Source organism: Phalaenopsis equestris, unplaced genomic scaffold (assembly GCF_001263595.1).
Source record: "Phalaenopsis equestris unplaced genomic scaffold, ASM126359v1 Scaffold000675, whole genome shotgun sequence".
Classification (NCBI taxonomy): domain Eukaryota; kingdom Viridiplantae; phylum Streptophyta; class Magnoliopsida; order Asparagales; family Orchidaceae; genus Phalaenopsis; species Phalaenopsis equestris.
This window is the reverse complement of record NW_018165115.1, coordinates 16,614-42,674: the sequence shown is the minus strand read 5'-3', so window position 1 is coordinate 42,674 and position 26,061 is coordinate 16,614. Positions and strand designations below refer to the sequence as shown.

General features: G+C 38.1%; 1 protein-coding gene across 2 annotated transcripts in view; it reads right to left on the bottom strand.

The window, feature by feature from the left end:
• LOC110030221 (probable methyltransferase PMT7) overlaps positions 1-26,061 on the bottom strand; it is a 66,802-nt gene that overhangs the window by 25,367 nt on the left and 15,374 nt on the right. For both annotated transcript variants that reach the window (XM_020732830.1, XM_020732831.1), the window contains exons 3-5: positions 24,643-24,932; positions 23,655-24,038; positions 17,527-17,773 (exon numbers count right to left, since the gene is read on the bottom strand). In XM_020732830.1, coding sequence (XP_020588489.1) covers positions 17,527-17,773; positions 23,655-24,038; positions 24,643-24,932 — 921 coding nt within the window. The remainder of the gene's footprint in view (positions 1-17,526; positions 17,774-23,654; positions 24,039-24,642; positions 24,933-26,061) is intronic.

The window sequence follows — 26,061 nt, the reverse complement described above, 5'->3', positions numbered from 1 at the left end:
TGAAAAATTGTATTATATATATATATATATATATATATATATATATCTATTGTAATATAAGTTATTTGATTTAATTAGCTTATTGTTATTTAAATTATATGAACTAAAATTAGTAATTTTAATTTCACAAAAGTTTGAATTATATGTTAAAAGAGATCGAGTTTGGTGTCTGTGTAAAAGAAGAGAGTGGAGAAAGTTTTCTGTTTTATTTTAAAAATTATTTCAGTTAAATTAATGTTATACAATATTAGTATTAATTGCAATGATTAAACTTAAAATCGAAATATTGAAATCTTAATTAAATAATATAACAATAAAATGACTAAAACTAATAATTACTTCAAATATAATTAAGTAGAATGAATATTTTATATTTTATAAGTTTTATTTTGAGGAGGTTATATGGGATAAGAGCAAGAAAATCATCTAGGATCGAGATGAGTACTTTTATTTCTAAATTATGATATTAATATTGCATTTCTTAACTCGCACTAAAATGATATTTGATACATCTCCAAAAAATCTTCATCATCTACACGAATCTCGATGCATCACATAGATATCGAGATTATTTTTTAGCAAGAAATATTCAAACCTCAATAAAAGCTCATCAAGAACTCTGAATTCAGCAAACTTACAGTTACACTGACCGGCTCGATCACAAGAACCTAATGTTGCCAAAATTAGTTCAATCTGAGTCAAATCAGGCTCAAATCAAATCATTAAACTACGCTTGAAAGTTTTCTGTACATATTTAAAAGGCTAAACGAATGTCGAATCTAGCAAGCCTATAGTTGAATTGAGCGTCTCGACAAGATGAATCTAACGAGCTCAACATTGCTCAATTTCGACATCGTTAAGGCCCTCAAATGCCCATCAAACTTCGTTCGATCGAATGAAACTCTCTGGATCGTCCAGTTATAGTAGTTCATATTCCTGCATTAATTACACTCATAAAACTATAAATAGAGCCTCACCACTCTCATGAGGGGGAGCTTGAGGCTTCAGGAGAGCTTACACCTTTGAGAAGAAACTGAAGTCTAGCACCACCTCTGTTACCGTCGATCGTCGTTGACCACCGTCAACCACCGCCAACCACCGCCAACCGCCGTCGACGTCGCGACCAATGCCAACCGTCGTCAATAACGACTGACCGCCGTCGAGCACTACTGTAGCTGACAACCACCGTTGACCGTCGTCGATCACCATCAATCACCGTCGAGCACCACCAACCGGACACCGTTAGTCGACATTGTAACTTGGAAAACCTAGCAACCATTTCCCATCTGTGGGATAAGAGGTCTCAGTAATCATCAAGCTATAATGAATATTTACAACTGGGACAGACACCGTGTTTTTTCTTTTTACTAGTTTTCAACGTAAAACTTCTAGTTTCATTATTGGTTGTTTTCTTTTATCTGAGTGTGTATTGAATACTCGTGCAACGCTAAGACGATAACATATTACTCTACCGCTGTGAATTTTCTAGAACACATCAGTTTGGCGACGTCTCTGTGAACATTTCAATCCCACCACTGAAGTACTTATGCGACTTACTACACAGTCATCAGACATAATATTCATGACAAGAGATCATCTCACTCCAACACCCATCGTTCCGGGGAGAAGACACGAAGCCAATGGCGGCATGCTTTCCCCCCCGCCACCCCCCGCCAATCGCCGTCGACGTCGCGACCAATGCCGACCGCCGTCGAACACTATTGTAGCTAGATCGTCGTCGCCCACCGCTGATCGCTACCGATCACCATCAATCACCATCGACCACCACCAACCGGACACCGCTAGTCGACATTGTAACTTGGAAAACCTAGTAACCATTTCCTATCTGTGGGATAAGAGGTCTCAGTAATCATCTTCCCGCTCTGAAAGACGTTATCCTGCCAAGAAAAGACATTGCAGGTTCTTCTATAGAAGACCGAATGCGCAGAATGGAGTCTCAACTAGAGATCTTATAGCTCCTACACAGGGCTCAACAGTCGCTGCCCACATCGTTGAACGAAATTCATTTACCATTAACTCGGTGACTAACGGGAAACGCAGTACTCGTAGGAACTCGTACCAGCCCCCTTACCTAAGAAGGAACACTTCCCCTGCTAGGTAACGATACTGAACTCGTAATGTCGCAAGTTCAACTCATCCATCTCGCACAGCTCACCTAGCACTTCTAAATCTTGTTGTCATTCCAAATGATGTCATTCGTAACGAATTACGACTCCTCGTCTGAGAAAAATTCCCTCTAAAAAAAAAGGAAAGCTTCCCCACTCATCGTAACTTCCAGGAAACTCTCCCTTAGTAGATGCGGTCCTCGAACACCCCATCTCAATAGGCTTGAAGGTTATGAATATCAACACCTATGAAGGCATAACTAATCATTGTCGAACCATCATGCACATTCAGCGTGCATCTGATGTGCTTCTGTGTCAAGTGTTCCCGGCCAATCTTAAAGGACAGGCTCGAATCTGGTTCAACTCTCTTCCAAGGGACACTATAAACGACTTTAACGAGCTTGCTAAACTATTTGTGGAGCAGTTCATGGAAAATCAGCGAATCATCAAAGATTCATCCCATCTCTCAAAAATTCATCAAAGTGAAGGAGAGTCGCTCGAGAACTACTTCAGCAAGTTTTCCACTGAAGCCCGTCAGATTTCGAGAGTGGATCTGGAGTTACTAAGAGGAGTCTTCCTTAGGGTGCTTCTCTCAAGACCCTTTTATTCATCACTGATGCATGAGAAAGTTTGTTCTTATGCTGACCTTATCCACTGTGTTGAGACTCAAATCACTGCAGATTAGACCATCAGCGCACATAAAGAGCAGTTTGAGCAATTTGAGGGAAAGCACAAGAGTAACAGCAGAGGCAATAATCAATCTTCGCAACAGAGAAAATATGAACAACAGAGGAATCGGGACCTCCTTTCCCAACATACAGGCCAGCGAAGTAAGCATCGACCTAAGAAAGAGTGGACACCACTCAATATGTCGCATGTTAATGTCATGATGGGCATCAAAGATGAGGAAACTATTTAGTGGCCTCACCCCGTAAAACTGCACTCGTGGAATCAAGAAATATACTGTTATTTTCATCGAAATCGTGGTCATACCACTGAAGCATGTAAGCAGCTCAATGAAGAGATTGAAAGAATGATTCGACAGCGATATCTTGGTCGATTTGTGCAAGACCAGCTAGTATCGATAATGCTCCGACTAGAGGGCAACATACACAAAAGCAACAACATGGTAGTCACCCAATCATGGGTAAAATTCAAACAATTGTTGGAGGCCTGTTGTTGACCGGTCAAGTTCTTGCCACTACACATGGTGACCAGCGTAGGAGAAATTGCGTCTTGAGCCTATCACTTTTGATGATTCCAATTTGGAAGGAGTCTGAGTCCCCCACCAAGTCCCTCTCGTCACTAACGCAGGAATTGGCGAACCCTGCTACAACGTAAAGAGGATCCTGATCGACAATGGGGGTCACCCAGTCATGGGTAAAGTTCAGACAATTGTTGGAGGACCGTTGCTAACTGATCAAGTACTTGTCACTACACATGGTGAACCAGCGTAGGAGAAATTGTGCCTTGAGCCTATCACTTTTGATGATTCCAATTTGGAAGAAGTCTGAGTCCCCTACCAAGACCCTCTCGTCATTAACGCGGGAATTGGCGAACCCTGCTCGTAAAGAGGATCCTGATCGACAATAGCAGCTCTGTCGATGTATTGTTCTACTTCACTTTTCTCAGTTTTGAACTGACAAGGGAAAGACTTCAACCTACATCAGGGTCATCATACGATTTTGATAATCGACTTGTAAGGGTCGAGGGAACAATAAATCTCTCAATTGTCTTGGTAGATTTTCCTCAACAGACAAGCCGCTCAGTCCAGTTCATCGTCATCAAGTAAAAATCAACATACAATGCCAACTTCGGTAGACCCTTGCAATCTATCTTTGGCATCGTGACTTTTGTGTTGCTCTTGAAACTCAAGTTTTAAACACCAACAGGGATCAACGTCGTATGACGAGATCAACAGATAGCACAATCATGCTATCTCAGGCAAGCTCAACCACGCCTGGCAATGACACTTAACACCGAAAAATTTGATCTTTGAGATAAAGATGTATCTCAACTGGCTTCTTTCATGGAAGAATTGGTCGACATCCCACTCTCCAATGAACACCCCTCGAGAATAATGCCACTTTGTTCCCTACTCTCCTATGAGCAAAGAACAGAATATGTAGATCATCTCCAAAGGAACTAAGGCATTTTTCCATGGATCTCGACCGACATAATCATGCGCTCATTAAAGGTAGATCCAACATTTAAACTGGTCATGTAGAAGAAGCTCAATTACGGCCCAGTTCGCTTAAAAGCTATCGAACAAAAAGTCAACAAGCTTCTCGAAGAAAAGTTCATAACGGAAGTGCACCACCGCGCATGGTTGGCCAATGTCGTCATGGTTAAAAAAAAACTAGTGGTCCATGAAGGATGTGTCAACTCTACCGACCTCAACAAAGCTTGTCTGAAAGATGGTTTTCCCCTCCCGCGCATAGATTAACTCATTGATGTCATGTCCGAACACCAGATGTTTAGATTTATAGATGCATACTCATAATACAATCAAATAAAGATGAATCTGATAGACGGGGAAGCAACCTATTTTAAATAGATAAAATTTTATACTGCTATCAGGTTGTCATTCGGGTTAAAAAATGTCGGTGCAACTTATTAATGTCTCATGAACAAGGTCTTCAAACACCTCGGGCATACGATGGAGGTTTACATTAATAACATATTAGTAAAATGTCTGGAAGCGTCCCAACACATTTCTCATCTGGAGAAGTGTTTCCTACTTCGTCAGTACGACATGCAACTTAACCAACTAAATGTGCTTTCAGAGTTACATCGGGGAAATTTTTGGGATTCATAATTACTCATCGCGAAATTGAGACAAACCTAAAAAAATCAAGTCGTTGAGAGACATAGTGCCTCCAAGAAACATCAAAGAGGTGCAACGTTTGAATGATAATATAGTCGCTCTATCCCACCTCTTGGCCATTTGGAAGATAAGTATTTGTCATTCTTCAAGATATTTAGAGGTGCTCAGAACATCGATTTTCAGTGAACAGATGACTGTCAGATCGCTTTCGAGCAACTCGAGGCATATCTGACTTCACTGCTCCTCTTAAAGCCCGTCCAAGGGGAGATGTTATATATCCACATGGCTATTTCACCTCACACTATAAGTTCTGTCCTAGTCAGGGTGAAAAGCTCAGTTAAAAAGCCAATCTACTACGTCAGCAAGACCCTCTCTGATATAGAAAGACATTATTCGATGGCGGACAAGACTGCACTGGCTCTAGTATTATCAGCAAGAAAACTTCGTTCGTACTTCCAGGCCCATGTTATTGGCATCTACACACAATTCCTTTTGAAGGCTATCCTATAAAAACCAGAAACATCGCGAATATTATTTAAATGGTCGGTAGAATTCGAAAAATTTGACATTCAATATCTACCATGACCAAACATCAAATCACAGGTGTTGGTTGAATGTACAGTGTTTGCTTCTGATGAGCCTCCTTTTTCCCATCCACGGCCACCTCGATGGGCACTATACATGGATGGAGCATCAGAAAACTTTAAAGCTGGTGCTGGAATACTACTCATCTCCTCAAAGCAAGACATCTTGGAATACTGTACAGGCTTCGTTTGAAATTTCCAACCACTAATAATGTTGTCGGGTATGAGCCCTTGTAGCCGGATTAAAACTTGTCATCGATTGTGAAATACGAAATATAATTATCTACACTGGTTCTCAGCTCATCGCATCCCAAGTAGAGGTAGAACTTGAAGCCCATAACTTACAACTGGTGCAGTATCTCAGTCTGATAAAAACACTTCTCGCTTGAATTGAAACATACCAGCTCATTCATATACTTCGGAAGCATAACACCCAAGTCGATGTCCTCTCCAAACGTGCTTTTTCGACAATTGGAGATCTATGTAAAAGGTGCATCAAGTAGAATACATTTTCCTAGCATCCAGAACCCATAGGTAATACTAGTTATAGATGACTCAAAAGTGTCATCTTGGATGGATCCCATCATCTCCTTTCTCTGAAACGGAATGATGCCAGACAATGTTACTGTAATTTGCCTCCGTCGCCTGGCTGCTAACTTTATCCTTATTGGGGATGAACTATATAAAAAGGCATTGATAGTTTCATACCTGAAGTGTCTTCCCCATCTGAAGCTGATTACGCTCCACGAGAGGTTTATTACGGAATATGTGGGGAGCATCTTGGGGGCAGAGCTCTTGCTCTTAAAATGATAAGACAAGATTTCTACTGGCCCACAATCAAACAAGACGCATTTGAGTTTGTAAAAAAGTGCAAGAGTTGTCGACTACATTCTAATCTTACGCATGCACCGCCAGTAGAACTCACGTCATTTCTCAGTCCTTGGTCTTTTGCCCAATGGAGGATAGATATCATGGGACGGTTTTCAATAGCTACTGGACAATGAAAATCCATCACCTTAGTTGTCGACTAATTCACCAAGTTGGTAGAAGTAGAGCTGCTCGGCTAAACTGAAGCTAATGCAAAACAGTTTGTCCGGAAAAATATTATCAGTCACTTCGAGCTCCCCGCGATAGTTATTACTGATAATGAGACTCAATTCTCTGGAAATATCTTCACATCATTCTGCAAGGATCTTCATATCCAGCTGGTGCACACTGTCGTGGCACATCCCCAAATGAATTGACAAATAGAGGTGACAAATCGGACAATGCTCAAGGGTTTGAATACTCGTCCTAAAAAGGCTGGGGGCAGAAGAGCTCCCAACTTCCTTTAAGTCTATCGCACCACCTCGCGACCAATTGGGGAAACTCTATATAACATGTGTTTCAGCACCAAAGCTATCATCTCAGTTGATATCAAATTTTCAAGCCCATGAGTTAAAACTTTCTACTCGGATAGTAACGAGGAAAAGCTCCGAGAACATTTGAATCTTCTCCTAAAAACACGCGGTGTGACCCACCTTAGAGTTATTTCCTACCAACAAAAAGTTGCTCGTCACTTCAACCGGAGACTCAATCCTCGACATATCTTCATCGGTGACCTGAACTTTGCATAATATTGAAGCCGCTGATCGTGGTCCTTAACGCAACAAACTGTCCCCTCTCTGGGGAGACCCATATATCGTGGCTATCATAATCAAGAACCTCTTCCATATGAGTTAACATCGTCGAGTTTTAACTCCGGTAAACAATCCTGAATAGGTTAATAATCCTTAGTGGACGACACATGATCCCTTCCATACATGTTCATAAGCGAGCAATGCTCCAACAAACAACCTCGGATGGGTTAATAAGTCCTCGGCGGAATTTCGATGGCTCCTTTATGCAGGTTAACATCATCGAGTAAAACTCTGATAAATAACCTCAGCCAAGTCAAATTTTGTTGATGATTTATCTCCACGATAACCTTATCACATACTAGATCTTCTAAATGATACCACTGTGACATGAAATAAAATAAGTTTCAAGCTTATCACCCAAAAAAAACTCGGGGGACAAACGTCTAGCAAAATAAGTTGATCGGCATGCATCAATAATACAACATATGTGAAGTTGGAGCAACATGACGAAAGCGAATACGCTACAAACATTAAAAGGAAAAGAAAAACACTAATTGACATCAACGTTCTCCTCCGCCACTTCGTTGTCATTGAAGAACACTTTATTTAGTTCACTCTCAATGTCATTACCATCAAAATTTGAGGAAGGGTCCTCTGAAGCCTGGCTTGGAGTGAGCCCCTCAGCAATAATCCCGGTTCGACGTTGTGCCGCTCGACTCCCCTTCAGGAAACCCCGGATGAATCTGTGAACCACTTTTGCTGCTCTTTTGCCTCAACATCAAGTCCCCGATCACAAGCCTCTTGGACATGGTCTCGAATAATAGTCTTGAACGCAAGCGAGTTCTTAAAGTCTTCAACTGCTTTTTGATTAACCTGTGCAACATCAACATCCTTCACAGATCTCAAAAGTCGGATCTCTTCCTCCTGGGCTGGCACCGTCAACTTAAGGATTTTCACGCTTATTACTTTCACTAAGATCGGCTCGTGCCTCCACTAGATCCTGAAGCTGCAACAAGAAGAAAGTCGTCATTGTTGAGGGTTTTATCCTACACTCTGTTAACAATGATTCCAGAGCTGTGACTCCTTCAACCCCAGATTTATATGGACGCTTTTACTCGCCCTGGAGATATTTGATCTTAATAAATTTGTAGTTTCATTTTCTCAGAGTCAATCCTAACGCCATCTAGATTACTACTATTTTACCCCTCTAGAAAAAAAGATGTCTAATTACTTTCACTAAGATCGGCTCGTGCCTCCACTAGATCCTGAAGCTGCAACAAGAAGAAAGTCGTCATTGTTGAGGGTTTTATCCTACACTCTGTTAACAATGATTCCAGAGCTGTGACTCCTTCAACCCCGGATTTATATGGACGTTTTTACTCGCCCTGAAGATATTTGATCTTAATAAATTCGTAGTTTTATTTTCTCAGAGTCAATCCTAACCCCATCTAGATTACTACTATTTCACCCCTCTAGAAAAAAAGATGTCTGATTCAGACAGATGAAATGATTATACAACAGCAGAAGATACAAAAAACTTACAAAGCTCTCGGTCTTGAGGAGCCCAGTACATTTCATGAGACAACACATTCTCAGAAATATGAATAGTCGAAGGACTGAAAGGGACTTCCGGGATTCTTTAACCCTCTTATATTGTTTCTGAGGGAGAAATTCACAGTCATAGTTTGTTGGGAGGATGCTATGGGCGATGGCTCGGAAGGTCTCTTATATTTTTTGATTGTTACAGTTGTGGATGGTTGGAGTGGAATCAAAGTTTGGTCTTGAACAATAATTCCTTGCCCATAAATTCATGAATATATTGAGTCTCGAGCTGCATCTCGTTGAAGTCACGAAATCCTAACACCTGCAATATTCACTCCTCAATAATCTCAAGAGAGACAGACAACTGCTAGAACCTTCATCGTCTCTCACGGAGCCCACAATCAATCTTTGTAAATAAGAATCTCACAGAACATTGTCTTATCAGTTCCTTAAAGCGAAAATTCAATGTCTTGTGCTTAAACATCACACGATCATGTGTCACTAAAGAACCTGCACAGCCGCGCTAAAATTGTCGGCGTTAACGTCGGCACACGACTTTTAAAGAAAACAGACAACTCGATAATGGTTGTCACCACCCGGCAAGACAGCTAAGCAACACAAACTGCAAACACCTTCATGAATTCAAAAACTCGATTACAGGAGGAAATCATAGGCCAGCTCTCAAAGTTGTCACATGAACATCAATATACCCAGAGGAAGGAGAATATGCTCGATCAGTTGAAATCACCAATTTTACCACCATATTGTTTGGGAAGTAATACTTCTTTTGAAACAAAATCAAATCGCTCTCCTTCAGAATTGACGCCGCATCCTCCAAGTTCTGGCACTTCATTTGATTCTTACCAAGGGATGTTCTCCAAATGTTGGCATTTCCACAATGTGAAATAAAATCCTATTGCTCGTCTATTACATTGGACGGGGATGACTTTCCTTTTTGCTGCAACACGAAAGAAGATCAAGTTGTTCGTCTGCTACAGAGGACAGAAAAGACTTTCCTCTTCACCGCAATAGGAAAGAAGATCTCGTTGTTCGTCTGTTACGTAGAACGAGAACAATTTTCCTCTTCGACGCAATATAAAAGAAAATCTTGTTACTCGTCTGCTACGCAGGACAAGGATGACTATCCTCTTCGTCACAACACAAAAGATCTCGTTGTTTACCTACTACACAGGACGAATACAACTTTCATTGTAGCAATGTGAAAGATCTTATTGCTCGCTTGCTACACAGAACGAGAACAATTTTCCTTTTGATCGCAACGTGAAAGAAGATCCCGCACCTCATCTGCCACGTAGGACGGAAACGACTTTCTTCTTCAGGAAAATCTCGCTAGCATAAGGCTCCACTCTCCACTTTTTTCCTCCCATTCTCCTCACCTGTGATTCTTCCCCTCATCAATGTTGCTATTTATAGACTTGAGATGAGCCACATCATTAAAAGTAATTGAATTAAAAAAAAAATTGAAATCCTTTTCATATTCCAATCATTTGACCTTCTAAATTTTCTCATTACAAATAAAAGGAAAAAAATAACTATTTTAAGAAAATATATATGTCTTCTCAAATTTCATCTTTTCAGCTACCAAAATAGACTCAAATTCCTATTTTTTGACCAAATTTGATCCAATTTTGGTGGTTCGAATTCCTAAACCCCACTGTAAAGGCTCCCACGGTTCGGCTACTCCAGCTCCCGCGATTCGCCCGCGGTTCGAATCCCCGCGGACAGTTCAAATTCCCGTGGGTTCAGATTTCGGTTCCCACGAGGCCCGTCGGCGCATTCCCAGCTTTTGCTTCCCATAAGGCCCGCCTTTTTCTGCCTTCCCAACTTCAACCCGTCCCCCTTGCCTTCTTCTGCCTTCAAGCTTCAGGCCACCACCCGTCCTGAATGGCCCGCTTCCCTTCCCAGCTTCCCCCGCCTTACCAGCTTCTTCCTGCCAGACTAAAATTCAACCAAATAAAAAAAATCTTAATTTTTGTCCCTCGTAGGGATCGAACCCACTTTCTGCCGCTTTAAGCAAATACCACAAACCAATTGAGATAAGCATTGTTGCTTTAATATATATATATATATATATATATATATATATATATATCATGGCGTCTTCTACCGCTATCAACTCTGTTAGGGTTTCGACTCACGGTGAACCCTAGCAACTGTTACGGCGTTTTCGCATCAGATCCTAGCTACATCTTCTCTGGCATCGTCTCTTCTCTTCGTGTCTTCTCCATCGTTGTCGGCTCGCGTGGTCTGCTTCGACGTCAACTGTATCTCGCATCTTTCTGCGTCTCGCGAACGTGCGTCATCTGCTTCGCACGTTCGCACTGTGTCTGCATCGAATGTGCGACTTGCGTCTGTGTCTTCTATGTCTTCTACTTCACACGTTCGCGTCTGCCTATTTCCACGCTGACAGCTGCATATCGAGACTTTGCAAAAGGAGGCGTCGGCGTCTGTGCAAATTTTGTTTTTTGTTTCGACGCTGCGCCCTGACCGACAGATTCTCCAGCTTCGTTTTGTCTGCATGTCGGGGACCTCGCAGCAGGCGAACGCCGACAGATCTCCCTGCACTGATGGTGCTCCCTTCTTCTTTGGTTGAACCCAACAAAGCCTCATTTGCCCACTTGATTGGTAACCCTCAGGTGGAGTCTGCGATTGTCTTCCCCTCAAGCTATAAAGATTGTCGCGATGGTACAGGTGATTATTTTTTTGTTAAGAAGGGGAGTAGGAAAGGTGGGAAAGCAGCAATCTTTTTCTCTGACTTAGAAATTTCAACCCTAACGGAGAAATTCAAGTTTGCTCTTACTGGAAAATTTCAGTGGGGGCACCCACCTATGGAAGTTATCAGAATGAGTGTTGATGATCTTAAACTAGTAGGCAAGTGGAAAGTGAGACTCATGGATATGAGACATGTGCTGATTCAACTAACCGTGGCTAGCTGAAGACTATACCCGGATTTTCTCCAAGAAATATCTTAATATCGCAGGCAAATCAATGAAGTTACTCAAGTGGTCTCCTGATTTCGACCCAAATCATGAACCTCACATTGTATCTGTATAATTTAGTCTACCTAGTCTCAAGCTGCATTTTTTTTTCATCATCAGGTTCTCTACTCTATTGGGGCCATCCTTGGGGACCCTATGAAGCTTGATCTACCCACTTTCAATCTAACCAGACCTTTCGTGGCCAGAATACTTGTGAAAAGAGATATTACTTTACCTGATGTTACTGAAATCTGACTGGGCACAACTCATAATGGATATTCGCAACAAATTGTCATGGAACACAGACCTCCATATTGTACCCACTGTAAGATGTTTGGGCATACCATTGATAAATGTCATAAGCTTCATCCTAATTTGAAATCTAAGGTTCAAGTGAATAAGGATGGGGTCAATCCCACTGCTCTGGAGATTTTAATTCCACCTGGGGAGGATACTATCAGACAGAGGTGTTTGTTGCCCGTGGACCCCCCTGACAATGATATTACTGTTACTACGATTGATGTGATGCTGACACATTCAAACCCCATAGAAAACAATACTGAAAGACTATTACCTATAAAGGATAGTGTTCAGACTGATAATCAAGAGAATCTCGCAGCTCCCCATCTTCAAGAAGTATTCGGTGTAGAGGCAACTCATACTTCACATATACTAGAACCTATTGTGGGTACTACGGTTGGTATTCCTTCTGCTACAGCTCTACCATCTCATCAGACTGATTCCTCGAAAGAGGAATGACAGGTTTACACTTCCAGGAGGAAAAAGAAGAATAGAGATCTATTTTAGCTCAAGAATCTTATGAATAATACTTTAGTTACTTTGGGTAATGGTACGCACCTTACCAATTTGTTAGTTGGATTCCTTTCGAGAACTAGAGGAAGAAGCAAGACTAAATTGGGATGACCCTCACTTTATCCGGGCCCCAGTGATTTTGGGTTTTTTTTATTTTTATATGCACCCTATTGACTTTTTTGTGTGTTGTACCGTGTGGGTTGGGTGCCTCTTTTTTGGGCTCACTCATACAAGCAATCTGTATCTTTTCTATTTAATATATTAGGCCTTGGGCTTTTTTTCAATATATATATATATATATATAAAGCTATAGATTTGGATATTTTCAGACAACGAATTTGATCTCGCCAGAAAATAATGGGGAAACTAGTACATCTTTAGCAAATCTCCATCATTTGACACGAATCTCAAGTCATGACATAGATTTCGAGATGGCTTTTTGAGCAAGAAATATTCAAACATCGATAAAAAATCATCCAAAACTCTAAATTCAGCAAACATACAGTTAAACTGACCGCCTCAACAAGAAGAACTCAATGTTACCAAAATTAGTTCAATCCGGGTTAAATAAAGCTCAGATAAAATCATTAAACTACCCTTGAAAGTTTTTCGTACATATTTAGAAGGTTAAACAAATGTCGAATCTAGCAAGCCTGTAGTCGAATCGATCGTCTTAACAAGACAAATCCAATGTGCCCAAGATTGTTCAATTCCGACATTGTTAAGGCACTCAAATTTCCATCAAACGTCATTTGATCGAAGGAAACTCTACAGACCATCCGATCAAAGTGGTTCATATTCCTATTTTAATTGTACCCATAATACTATAAATACTGTCTCAACATGAGAGAAGAGCTTGAGGGTTGAGAGAGAACTTAAAGCTTTGAAAAGGAAATGAAGTCTAGTTCCACCCGTCATCATCGATCGTCGCCACCAGCCGTCGGCTATCGTCGACCATCGTCGACACCCATTGACCATCGTTAACAACCGCCAACCGTCGAAGATCGTTGTCAACCATTTTCACCCGCCGTAGACAACCACCGACCGCCGTCGAGCACTATTGTCGCCGTCAACCACCACCGACAGCCGTCGACCACCGCTGACCGTCGTAAATCACCACCAATCACTACCGACAACAACAGACCGAACGCCGCCACTGAATGTTGTATTTTGAAAAACCTAGACATTTTCTCGTCTGTGGAACAAAGGGTCTCTGTAATCATCAGCCTACAATGGATTTTTACAAGTTTTTTCCCTTTATTAATTTTTCACAAGAAAAACATTTAGTGACATTACTGATTATTTCCTTTTATCTGAGTGTGTGTTGAATTCTCGTACAAAGCTAAGATGATAATTCATTACTCTACTGCCGCGGATTTTCTAGCATTATCGATCATCTGCACCTGCTATGGTTAACTCCAAACCCCAGATCGAATCATGACAATAGTAATATCAGAGATAGATTTAGAATGAAATAATATAATTTTGATGAAGAAACTAATAGGATAATTACAATTAAAATTTTCAATAATAAAATTGAATACATGTTAACACTAACTAAATCATATTATTAATTGAGGCAAATGGAAGCACCTGAGATTATAGAAAAAGTCTGGTTGGAAATGAAGAAGTACCACATGCTATAAATGTGAACCCGAATGAAAATGAAGAAGTACCACATGCTATAAATGTGAACACGAATGGTGATCTCACCCACATTATGGCAACAATGATAGTTGATTCAAAGGACTAGATCACGGGTTGGTGGTAATGATAGAGTTGTGATGGATAAGTATTTAAAGATATTTTAAGATCTAAATCCATCTCTGTTAAAGGAAATTAAAGATCTGATTGAAGCGGAGAACTGTCTCATGAGGATAGAAAAAATACTGGCAGCATCGCAAATTTGGATGAAAGAAAAGTATTGTTATCTACATTTATGCAAGATGAAGAAGCCAAAGGGTAGATTTCTTGGGTCAAATCATGAAAAGGTAATTATGAGTTCACTGCACTATTGAGGTATGCACCACAACTAATAACTACTACAGAAGAGAAATGCTACAGATTTCGTTAGAGTTTGAAGGACTCGTTCAGGCAACCGTTAGTGTCATTGGGGATTGATGACTATTCAGTGCTAGTTGAGTGGGCTAGACGGGTAGAGATTGATTATCAGCTTACTCATAAGCGTAACAAAATGCACAAAAGAAAGAGTATTGATGGACGACATGTGGATCAATCAGAGGAATCGATTGAGAAGAAACCCAAGTTCAGCTCAAGTGAATTTAGTATAGGTACAACCCAGAGTACTATAGTCATTTATGTTAAATGTGAAAGACAACATAAGGGTTTATTTTTCATTGTCCGCAAGACATACTACTGGTGTTGTCAACCTAGTCATATTGCTAGATATTGTCCTTTACTTGCCCTAAAACATCAGAAGAGCAATTTGGTGGAACTTCTTCACAGAAGACTGTAGGTGCGCAGAGAATGATAAAGTCTACAGCTTCAGCTCCTACTCAAGTTCAACCAAGAAAACTTGTTCAACCTTGACTTTACTCCTATATTAGTACAAAGCTTGAAGAAACTATTGTTGATGTTGATGCTACTAGTAATTAATGAGTGTTATGTTTTATTGCATATTATAGGAGTATTATTTTAGTGTGTTATTTTTTTAGGGGATGTGTCCTATTGTTGTTATAATGTTACCTTGAATTAGATGTAATGTTAACATGTTTCAATTGTTGTGGGAAGTTAGTTGAGTTATCTTGTAATAGACAATTATTTTATTATGTATATATTTCATCTTGTTTAATGAGATTTAAACTTCTTCAAGAAAATTGATGAATAATGTAGATTTTTCCAACTTAATGAGAGTGATTTGAGGCTTGAGGTATGAATCATGTTCATATATTTTAAATTACGAGAAATAAAAAAGAATTTTAACGAGCTTGTGTCGATTCAAATTAATCATTGCCTCAACAGTTTCTTTTTAAGAGTCAGGCACCTTATTCAAACCAAAGTGAGTAGAAACGTGAAAAAGACAAAAACTAAAAGTGAAGAACGAGCAAAAGGAAAAAGAGAAACTTTACGCCACCCGCGCGAGTGCTGGTGTACTCGAGAAGGGAGATGAAGCTGAAGTCATGTGTTCTATGTGAAGGAGAGGAGATGCCCTATGTGTGGGGTTGCCTGCTGACTGGGGTTCTTCTTTGGGTGTGTCGATCCTGAAGACGGCATCGAAGAAACAAAGAGGCAGATGTTGCTGGTAGAATGGACAATCTAGGGCATGCAAGAGTTGGAGCTGAGAAAGATTTTCTTGCAGGTGACAAGCTGTGAGTTGTCACGTGCAAGAGGCGAGTTAAGTGCGACTTTGAGTAGGAGGGGGCGTGTCGTTTGTGAGGAAAGATTGCAAGAAAACCCTAGTTGAGCATCCTATCGAGGAGGAATAAGTGTGTATCATGACTTTGGAAGTAAAGTGCACACGTCTCCTCAATAAAGGTGGAGGGCGAAGAAGTTCTCTGTGTGCAGTAGAGTAAGTGTCAAATAGTTGTGGTGCGAGAATAACTCTTGCCCTTGCATGCCAGAAGAACTAGCATGCAAATTTGATTTGTGTAAAGGTGGTGCGACTAAACAGAGGAAGGAAGAGTAAAGGTTTATAATTGTTTTATTAGATAAGTTATTTTATGTACTTAGTTCAATATTATTCAATTCTATGAATTAAAATTAATAATTTTAATCTGACAAATAGTTGAATTAAAGATTAAAGATCCAGTTTAGCGATTGCGCAAAAGAAGAAAAGGTAGAGAAAGGTTAGTGCTTTATTTCTAAAAGTATTTTGTTTAGATTAATGTTATATGATATTAGTAGTAATTGTGAAAACTGAAATGTTAATTAAAAATAATAATAAGATAATGATTAAAAATATATAATTAATTAAAGTAAAATTAAGTATTGATAATAATTTAGTAACATGAATATTTTATATTTTACAGATGTTGATTTAAAAGAGGTGACAGAAGTTAAGAATAAGAAAATTATCTAGGATTGAAGTGAGTATTTTTATTTTTAAATTATGGTTATAAGATTGTATTTCTTCTAAATCACTCGCATTAGAATGGCATTAGTGAAGATACCTTGATACTGTAAGTAGAATGTGATTGTTTTGTCTTATTATTCAAATTGGTCATCTAGAAATGAATATGAATAATTTTCATAATTATATTTATTTAGTGCACATGCATATTATAAAGGAAAAATATTAAAAGATATTTAGAATGCAAATCAAATGATTTATAACATGTTTGTATATGCATGATTGGCTATGATGGAATTCACTCATTCATAGTATTAATGAAAGAATGCTAAGGAATCCATGAACTCAAATGAAAAATGATATTGATATTGATGTGTCTTAATTGATACCATTTTAAATGGCGTTCATGTGACATTTGCATACAAATTTAAAAATTTATTGATATGTAAATGATACAGTAATAGATAGTTAATGTTTAGAATCACTTTGAATGATCTTAGTAGACAATACAAACATTCTAATGTTATTAGATTGATTTATATAAAATTTAACTGATATGCATATTATTTTCTTTTCAATGTGCTACTATAATTTAGGAGCATAGGTATTCACTAACTAAAGTTAGCTCACAACTATTATAAACTAACATTTCAGGTTTAACTATTTGATTAAAAGATGAATAATATAGAAGAAAATGTCTACAGCAGATGTGGACAACCATAGATGAGTTAAATTTAATTGTATTATTTTATTATACTTTCTTTCGCAGCTCTTTCTGTTGTATATATTAGTTATAATAAATGAATATAAAAAAATTAATTTTCACTATCCAACTATCTGTGCCTGTTTTGATTAACTTCAAGCCCCGAGCTCGTGACAATAAATTAGTATAATTTACAAAAGTCATTATATAACTTTAGTGAGCTAACAAAGAAATCAGCAGAATAATAATTAATTTTCTCAATATCAAAATGAAAGCATCTCACCAGTCATGAAAAGCACCAACTAATCCACGATCATATATAGCTGACAGCGTATTATTCATGGTTGCTGGTACTATATTCATTACCCAGACAGGTAGGTTGCTTAGTGCCACAGAAAATCCACCATAATAAGCATTCATGTCCATAACATTCCTGATATCCACCTTGTTAATATCAATTAATCTCCAATACTGATTGACTTGCTCTTTCCAAAATTTTGTGTTAAGTTCATACATCTCAGGAGAGACCTCTGTTCAGAAGAGCATGACATTATGCAAATTTAGCATCTAGAAAAAATATAAAAAAAAAGATGTACATCATCGAAAGACATGATAACTAATTTCCAATGGTAGTATGCAGCAGACATACAGCTGAAAATGAAAATAGAGGGCTTAATTCCCAGTAAAACAAGCCTCCAACATGATATAAGAAGAACATAAAAGGAAGAACATATATCCATCAGTTAAGAAAAAATAAGGTAATTAAGTAGAAAAACCTCATTTTGTGATGCTAGTAATACGAAAGGCAAAGAAGCTTCACAAGAATAAATTAGAGGGAAAAGAACAATTATTACTCATTTGAAAACCAAAAGAGAGACATACAATTTTTATTTCATATTCCAATAGAACAAAAGGTACAAGTTTTATAAGAGATGCATAGCCTAGTTAGTGGGCCTAGAATAGGAAGAAGCCTATGAGATAAAAACAGTCCATAACAGTTCATAAATAGGAAGAAACAACAATGATATTATCCTACTCGATTACAATAAAGTATGGAATAAGTGCAGAATTTTAAGTTCACTCAACACGAAAGAGTGGCATGCAGAACAGCAGGTCAATGCAATTGTGACATGATGACAGGGAAAGCACCAGCCTGCAGAAGCTGGACAAATCATCTAAAAGATGAAGGAATGCAAGCTGGCAGATACTAGACAGAGGGTTGATTGTATGAAAAGAATCGTGCATAACAAAAGGTAGAATGATTCCTGGAATTAGTGAAGTGATGGCTGCAGTTTTCAGAATTGCTTCTTAAATTTATGTAATGTTTGTTGCCTTTCGATGCTCCAGATTTCAAGAATTTCGTAATCCATCTTAAGCTGAGAATATAAGTTGATCGTTCCTAGCTTGAAAAAAAAAGATAGTCAAATTATAATTTATCAAGATCTTCGGTAAAGATATTAGCAATGTCATGTTTTGATTAAGTGTAACTAATAATTTTCCTTGCTCAATATTCTGCTTTATAAAGTATCTATGAATCTCGTCATGCTTAAATCTATTACCGTGGACAAGATTTCTACGTAAAATGGTAAAAGAAATTTGGTGGTCACATCTCATTATCATTGATTCTATAGTGAAAACATTTAAATCTTTAAGAAATCATTTAAACCATAGGTCTTCAAAAATTCCATGCACCATGGCCTAGAACTCTGCTCTAGTAAAATGCCCCAAGCAACAGATATATTACTTTTTACTTTTTCCATTAAATTAAATTTTCACATATAAATGAGCAATAATTTGCTGTGGATTTACAATCAATTATTGTTCCTACCCAGGCAGCATTAGCAAAGATTTCTATATAAACAATAATCTCTTGAAAAATAAATTTTTTAACAAGTATATTTTTTAAGATATTTTGTAACAGACCTAGCTCTCAACCATCAAGATATTATCCAGTTTGACTTAATGGTCTCACGGTTTTATTCTATTGGTGCAACATCCTAGGAGGTTACCCATCCCAAGTGTGATATGGTATGAGCACGCTTAACTTTGAAGTTTTTGATAAAATTCCAACTGTTACATCACATGACACCTAAATGTTTGAGTTTAATTTCATTCTACTTCAGAGATTTCACATTTTTCACCACATAAGTAATAGAAATTCTCATCAATACTCTTAACCCAAAATCATACACCAAGTTAAACAACCTCATCAATACTCTTAACCCAGAATCATCCAACAAGCTAAAAGAATTCTAGAAGTGCTACTACAGATTCAAGAGGCGGCTCTCACCATGTAACACTTTGTCCAACCTAAGATTCAAGAGGTCGCTCCCATGATGTAATACTTTGAGAGTACCTTCGTGGATATTTTTTAGGGTACCTTCGGGTAAATTTTTTTTGGGTACATTCGGGTGCATTTTTTAGGGTACATTCAGGTAATTTTTTTGAGGATATGTCCAGTCATGATAGTAATCTTGTCATGACTCCTAAAGAGATTAAAATGGTAAAAATTTGAAATGAAATGGAAAGGGATAAGTTTAACATGAAAGTTTAAAATTTTATAAATAAATGAACTGCATGTTCTTTGATCATTCATGCATTGCATTGAAACAATAATTTAATACATATAAAGATTACAATTGCCCACATAAACAATTTTTCTATTACAATTAATGTTTTCCTTAAGAAAAAAATTATAAGTTGATATATCTGATATGAAAGACATGGTTTATAGAAGGATGACCGCTGCTCTAGGTATTTATGATGATAGTTTCCTTGTACTCTTTCTTTAGGATATTGTTATAACATTTTGTACTGGTTTGAGATGTTGTCTTCAGATTATGCTCCTAGATATTTTGCTTTTATTGCATTTTATGGATATTAGTGGCTCTTCTATAAATTGGAATATTCTATTAAACTGTAAACATTTATTTAAATATTTTCACCGTCTGATCATAGTTCCCGCCTTAATTAATTTTTAGCCCCGGTTCGTGACTACATAAATAATTGTAGTGAAGCAAATTGGTAGAATTATGCAAGTATGCGTGTCAAAGTAATAATACGGTTAAAAAGTATAGCATATCAATCCCACGAGAAAAGTATTAAGAATTATTTTGGATGGTGAATTTCTATTTTACTACACTTATAAACCTAGTTTAGCGCGATCAAAAACAATAGGTGGTTTTCTAAAATCCTACTCAAAAGCAAAACAAAAAATAATGAGGTTAAAAAAGACAGAAAAAACAGCAAGGGATAAATCTTACAATTCTTCAAGGTATGTGAGGCTCACGACACTGTGATTAAGTGTTGTGGTGGTTAGTGGTTTTCCTAGACTTTCCCCGACGTAATAGTAGTCAACAAGGATAAAACGACCTCCTTATGTCTATGTATAGGTCAAAAAAATGCTAGAATCCATAAAGTTGAGGCTTACTCAATCCTCATAGCATCCCTTAGATTTGCTTCGATCCTCTTTCTAGGTTGCAAAATGCGGATAAAATATGTCAATTGTTACCCAGATTTTGTGATTAACCATTTCGTTCTACTACGCAACCGACAGGAGCCATAGATCACAAAATATGTGAACATCCTAATTGGTCAAATCAGGAGTAAAAGAAACACTACAGTTACCACAACAACGAAAAATAGTCATTCCTCAGGAAAACAATACAAGGAAAGAAATCATCCTAAGAAACAATGAATGCCACATACCGTGAATCACAGAGACATGAAAAAAAATTTAGTTACGCCTGTTAAAAAGAACATGGGAAAACATTTCATTAAAATCATTCTCGCAAGTAAAACTGAAGTGTAAAGACTTACAAAACAATTTGTTCTCTCATCCAGAGCAGCAATCTCCTCTCTCATACAATAATCCTCACAAAATCAGTAAGAAAATAAAAGCAATAGGTAGGGAAAACGGTTAACACCTCAACCCCAAGAGAGAAAGAGAATATTAAGGAAGAAACTCTCCCAAAACCCTCTCTTTTGGCTCCCCAGCCATCCCCGGGTCTCTCCTCTTTCAAAAAATGCCCTGAGATATGTTTTTTATAGCTTCATCCATGAATTTGGCAAAAACAATTGTTGCCAAAACAGATTCTCGATCAGTTGGTGTGGTCATGCCGAAATGCGGTGTGACTATGCCGAAATGCGGTGTGACTATGCCGAAATGTGAATTAGGCGGCGTGGCCACGCCCGATCCTGGCATGGCCAAGTCGGCCCTCTGCAAACCTGGGGTGGTCACGCCGGTTAGTGGCATGGTCGCGCCGCTTGTGATGATAGGATGGCATGATCACGCAGCTTTAGGACTTTTTTTTGGTTAGGAAACAGTGGTTTGTAGACAACAACAGGGCCAAGTTCTATAAGCCAACCAGCTGAAATCTGGAGGGCTGAAAGCAGTAGGGCTACAAGCTGGAGAACTGCAGACTGGAGGGCTGATTGTATGTTTGGAATAGTGTAAGACTGCAGGTAGAGTGATTTCTAAATATAAAAGAGTGCTAGTTGTAGTTCCTAGAAGTGCTGCCTGAATTTATGGAATGCTGGTTGTGGCTTTTGATTCTCCGGATTTCAAGCTTTCCACCATCTCATTGAAGATTTCAAAAAGGAATAAAATAATAGCACATAGCACAAGGCTTCCTTAGAAAAAAAAAAGAGAGAGAATCCATGGAAATATAGGTAATGATCTAGAGAGGATGTGGTTTTGGAATAGTAGTGGTAAGATAATTTGCGAGTTCAACGGAGTGTGGAAGAAGACAGGCGGCATTCGGCGGCTATCCGGACTGGAAACAGCAATAGAACAACGATACGGCTGGAAGAAGACAGGCGGCATTCGGCGGCTATCCGGAGTGGAAAACAGCAATAGAACAACGATACGGCGAGGAGGATCCACAACCTATTCATGAGCAAGATACAAGCACACTTGCAAAAGGAAGAGAATACAGCATTCCAGAGAGTATAAAATAGAGAACAATGTCTCAAAACACAAACACAATAGTTACTCTCAAAAAAACAAGCATACAACATATATATAAGTTCCCTAATGAAAAATAATCTAATTAGAAATAGAGAAACAGAAAAAAATCAGAAAAGGAAGAAACACCCAAGCAAACTTGCTGATTAAAAAAAATAATAATAAATAAAAGATTCTTGAGTGGCACATTACTCCCGCGATCGCAGAACTGCAGAATCGCAGAAATCTCACGATCGGGATTTCGGGATGCCCAATCTCACTTTTCTACAGGACACTTCCGCGTCACTAGAACATGATCAACAAAAAGGGAAAAACATGAATGAATTTAACCTAATAAATAATAATAGAGTATGGAATAAATGAAAGATTTTAAATTCATGCTGTGCTAGGAAACAGTGGTTAGTGGAAACAATAGTTCAAGTTTTATAGAGCTCTAGGCTGGTGGGCTGAAATCTGGACGGCTGAAAGCAGTAGGGCTACAAGCTGGAGAGCGGTAGGCTGGAGGGCTGATTGTATGATCGGAATAGTGCAAGACAGCAGGTAGAGTGATTCCTAAATATAAAAAAGTGCTAGCTGTAGTCCCTAGAAGTGCTTCCTGAAATTATGGAATGCTGGTTGTGGCTTTTAATTCCTCCGGATTTCAGGTTTTCCACCATCTCATAAGACATTTCAAAAACAGAAAAAAATAAAAATAAAAATAGCACGAGGCTTCCTTGGAAAAAAGAAAAAAGAGGAGAATCAATGGAAATAGAAAGTAAGGATTGTATGTATTCAACATATCAATGTTAAAAAGCTCGCTAGCTGCCTCTTGAGTTCCAGATCATTGCCTTCCAGAAAATCAAAAATGTGTTTTTCCATGTACTCTAACAATTCTAGTTAATTTCATTTGTTATACTCGTAAAAAAAATTTTTAATACAATATTGTTCTTAAAAAAGGAGAGTGTAACAAGTAATTAAGTATGTTTTTTTTTTTCCTCGTAAAAGGAAAAAAGAAGATCAATGGAGAAAAGTTCACGAAATATGAGCAAAAAGTCTAACAAAAAACAAATGCAAGATATTGTTAAAAAAGCTATGTTGAAAAAAATAATAAGTAATGAGAGGTAGAAATAAAGTTCAGTACTAATGATCTCAAATATCTTTTGATGAAGTACAGCAGGGCACCAATGAAGCATGAGTCCAAGGACAAGAGAAAGAATGAATAGCACACCAAGACAAAATTGGTATGTACAGAACCAACTTCTTAAATAAACAGAAACAAGGTCAACGAAAATATAAGAAGAACACCATACGGAAGACTATGAATGGCTCTAGAGAAATTTCCATAGCACCACCTTCATGAAATAAGAAATATTGACAAAGATTTATGCCTGTATCTGCTGCTCGAAATTCAATTTCACATACATATCCTTTATAAAACTAGTTTACGATGTGCAGAAATTACTTACCTAACTTTTCAAGAACTTTTGGATAAATCACAAAGCGATCAGGTCTGAGAGGTAACTTCTGAAAATTATACTTATCGTTGCTTAAACTCATGCAGTTTCTTAAAGGGCTTTGCCACTGTGGTATTGTATCCTCAACCGGTTCGCATATCAATAGTAGATTCTTTTCTGCATTCTCTGATAGACATGAATCATTATCCCCTTTCAACCATATGGCTGTCTGGACCTGCTGAGCAATGAGCTTCCAACACATAGATGTAGTCAGATTAAACAACTTTTGCCAAATGACTGGATAGTCTTTATCTTTTCTATACACAGGTGGAGCTGAGTACACAAAATATCCATGTGGTCGCAGAAGACGGTCAACTTCTTTAAGCAGTATTCCATCTGAAAAAAAAAAGGAGGGCGGAAATATTTAACTTCATGACTAACCTTCAAACATTTTACCTTTTACAATAAAATTGTTTACCATAGAAATGTAAACAGAGAGACGAAGTCAACTTGGGATAAAGGGTGCAGGCTTGTAGCAAGAACAAAAACTTAAAAATATAATCACAGTGTACTTATAATTTTAAGGCCAAATATATCATGGAATAGCTTTAACCTTCAAATGTAGCTCATCATTGTGGAATCACTCGATATCAAAGCTGAATTATTAGTAAAGGCAGCGAATTTATATAATGTTATACACGGATTATATAATGACAATATTGACAAAACCATACAATTTCCCTCATATGTATAGAAATCTCAATGAATTAATTGCTTCCCAAACCCTGAATGAAAACGGATGGTGTAGCCTCATGCTAATCGCTTTAATCTAATTAAAGCAGAAAATAAATAGAAATATAATTAACCCACCTTCAGCAACTTTCTCACGCAATTTATGAATTTAAATGGCTTCTAATAATGACAACTTATCCATTGCCAGAAATTATCTTATAAACCATTGTAAATATATCTTTCAACTTAAAACTTAGTGAGAAGTTACCATTTGCATGCCAATCAACACGGCATCGTGAGCAATGAACCATTTCAAAAGATCTCGGAGGAAAGGGCAACTGTTTTGTAGCCAAAACAGATATCATTGCACAAATTCCACGCTCCAGAGCAAATTGGATCTGATTTTCATGGCCATCTTTAGGAGCGAAAGACATTGTTTGAATATCTAAAGGTTGTAAATAAGCTGAAAAACTGGCAACACCGCAGCCAATATCCAAAACCTGAACAACTCCAGCTGAACGTAAATCACCGGTTTCATTAGTTATCATTTTTCCAAGCCTGCAAAAGCCGATTTAAGAATTACAAACTAGACCAAAAAATTTGCTACCACAACTTATATTTCTACCCCCAGATCCATGGTTAAGGGAATTTAATGCTCAGTCAATCCTCAATAATGCCTATTTCTACACATTTCATTTCAAATATAGCATGTAAAATGCTAAAGTAGTTAAATTCACAATCATTAATATCTGTTGATCCTGAAAAGAGAAAAAAAAATTATTATTAATTATTTTAAGAATTTACCTGGTCCAGCCAAACACCACGCTCCTTTGTGTCAACTATTCCCACTAAACCTTGTTACAGTTCCCACCCCACACCCTGTTTCAAAATTACGCAACACGTGACAGAACTCCTCACCAAAGTCAAAATCAAAGCCCTATGGTATGTGATTCTGTCCTTTTCGAGTATGCCGCACATTTGACCCTACTCAAAACTGCATGTATCTTCCTCTTCGCCAAACCCTCATCCGTCTTCCGACCACACCAAAGCCGCAGAAACTCCCAACCCCGTCCTCTCTATCATAAAAACCCAGTTGCAGATCGAAGCCAAAGCTCCATTGCTTGCATCCCTGTCGCAATTCACAGTATCGCACTCCCCGTTCCCTGTGTTCGCTCAACTCAGGAGTCAAAGCCAAAGCTCGAAGCCCCTTTCACTTCTCCAGCTCCGTTCGAGTAGAACAACAAGAAAGCCACCCGCCTTTCCATTTTTTCAAGAGTGATTTCACATTTGCAAACCATTTAGTTCCTCGGCGAAAACATCAACTCGATCACCACATGAAAAGTATTTATGTCACCAATTGCATCTTTAACAAATAGTTCGGCAAAAAATATTGAATCACAACCACTTACGTATGTATCCACCTTAGGACCTTTAATTAAATTGATCGGGGATGTTATCACTCCTTTCTCACACATGAATTAAAATGACTTATTATTTAGAAAATTAAACCTAGCTCTTTTCTTACAACATTCAGTAGTAGCATAATCTTTTACTAGTAAATTAATGTCAGAAATCACCTCAAATTTCATTAAACATAGCAAGATAATCTGAAAGTTCTACCAGCTATCATCATCAATGTTAAAATTGCTCAATTGGGTATTGAGGTATTTCTATTTGTGAAGCAAGG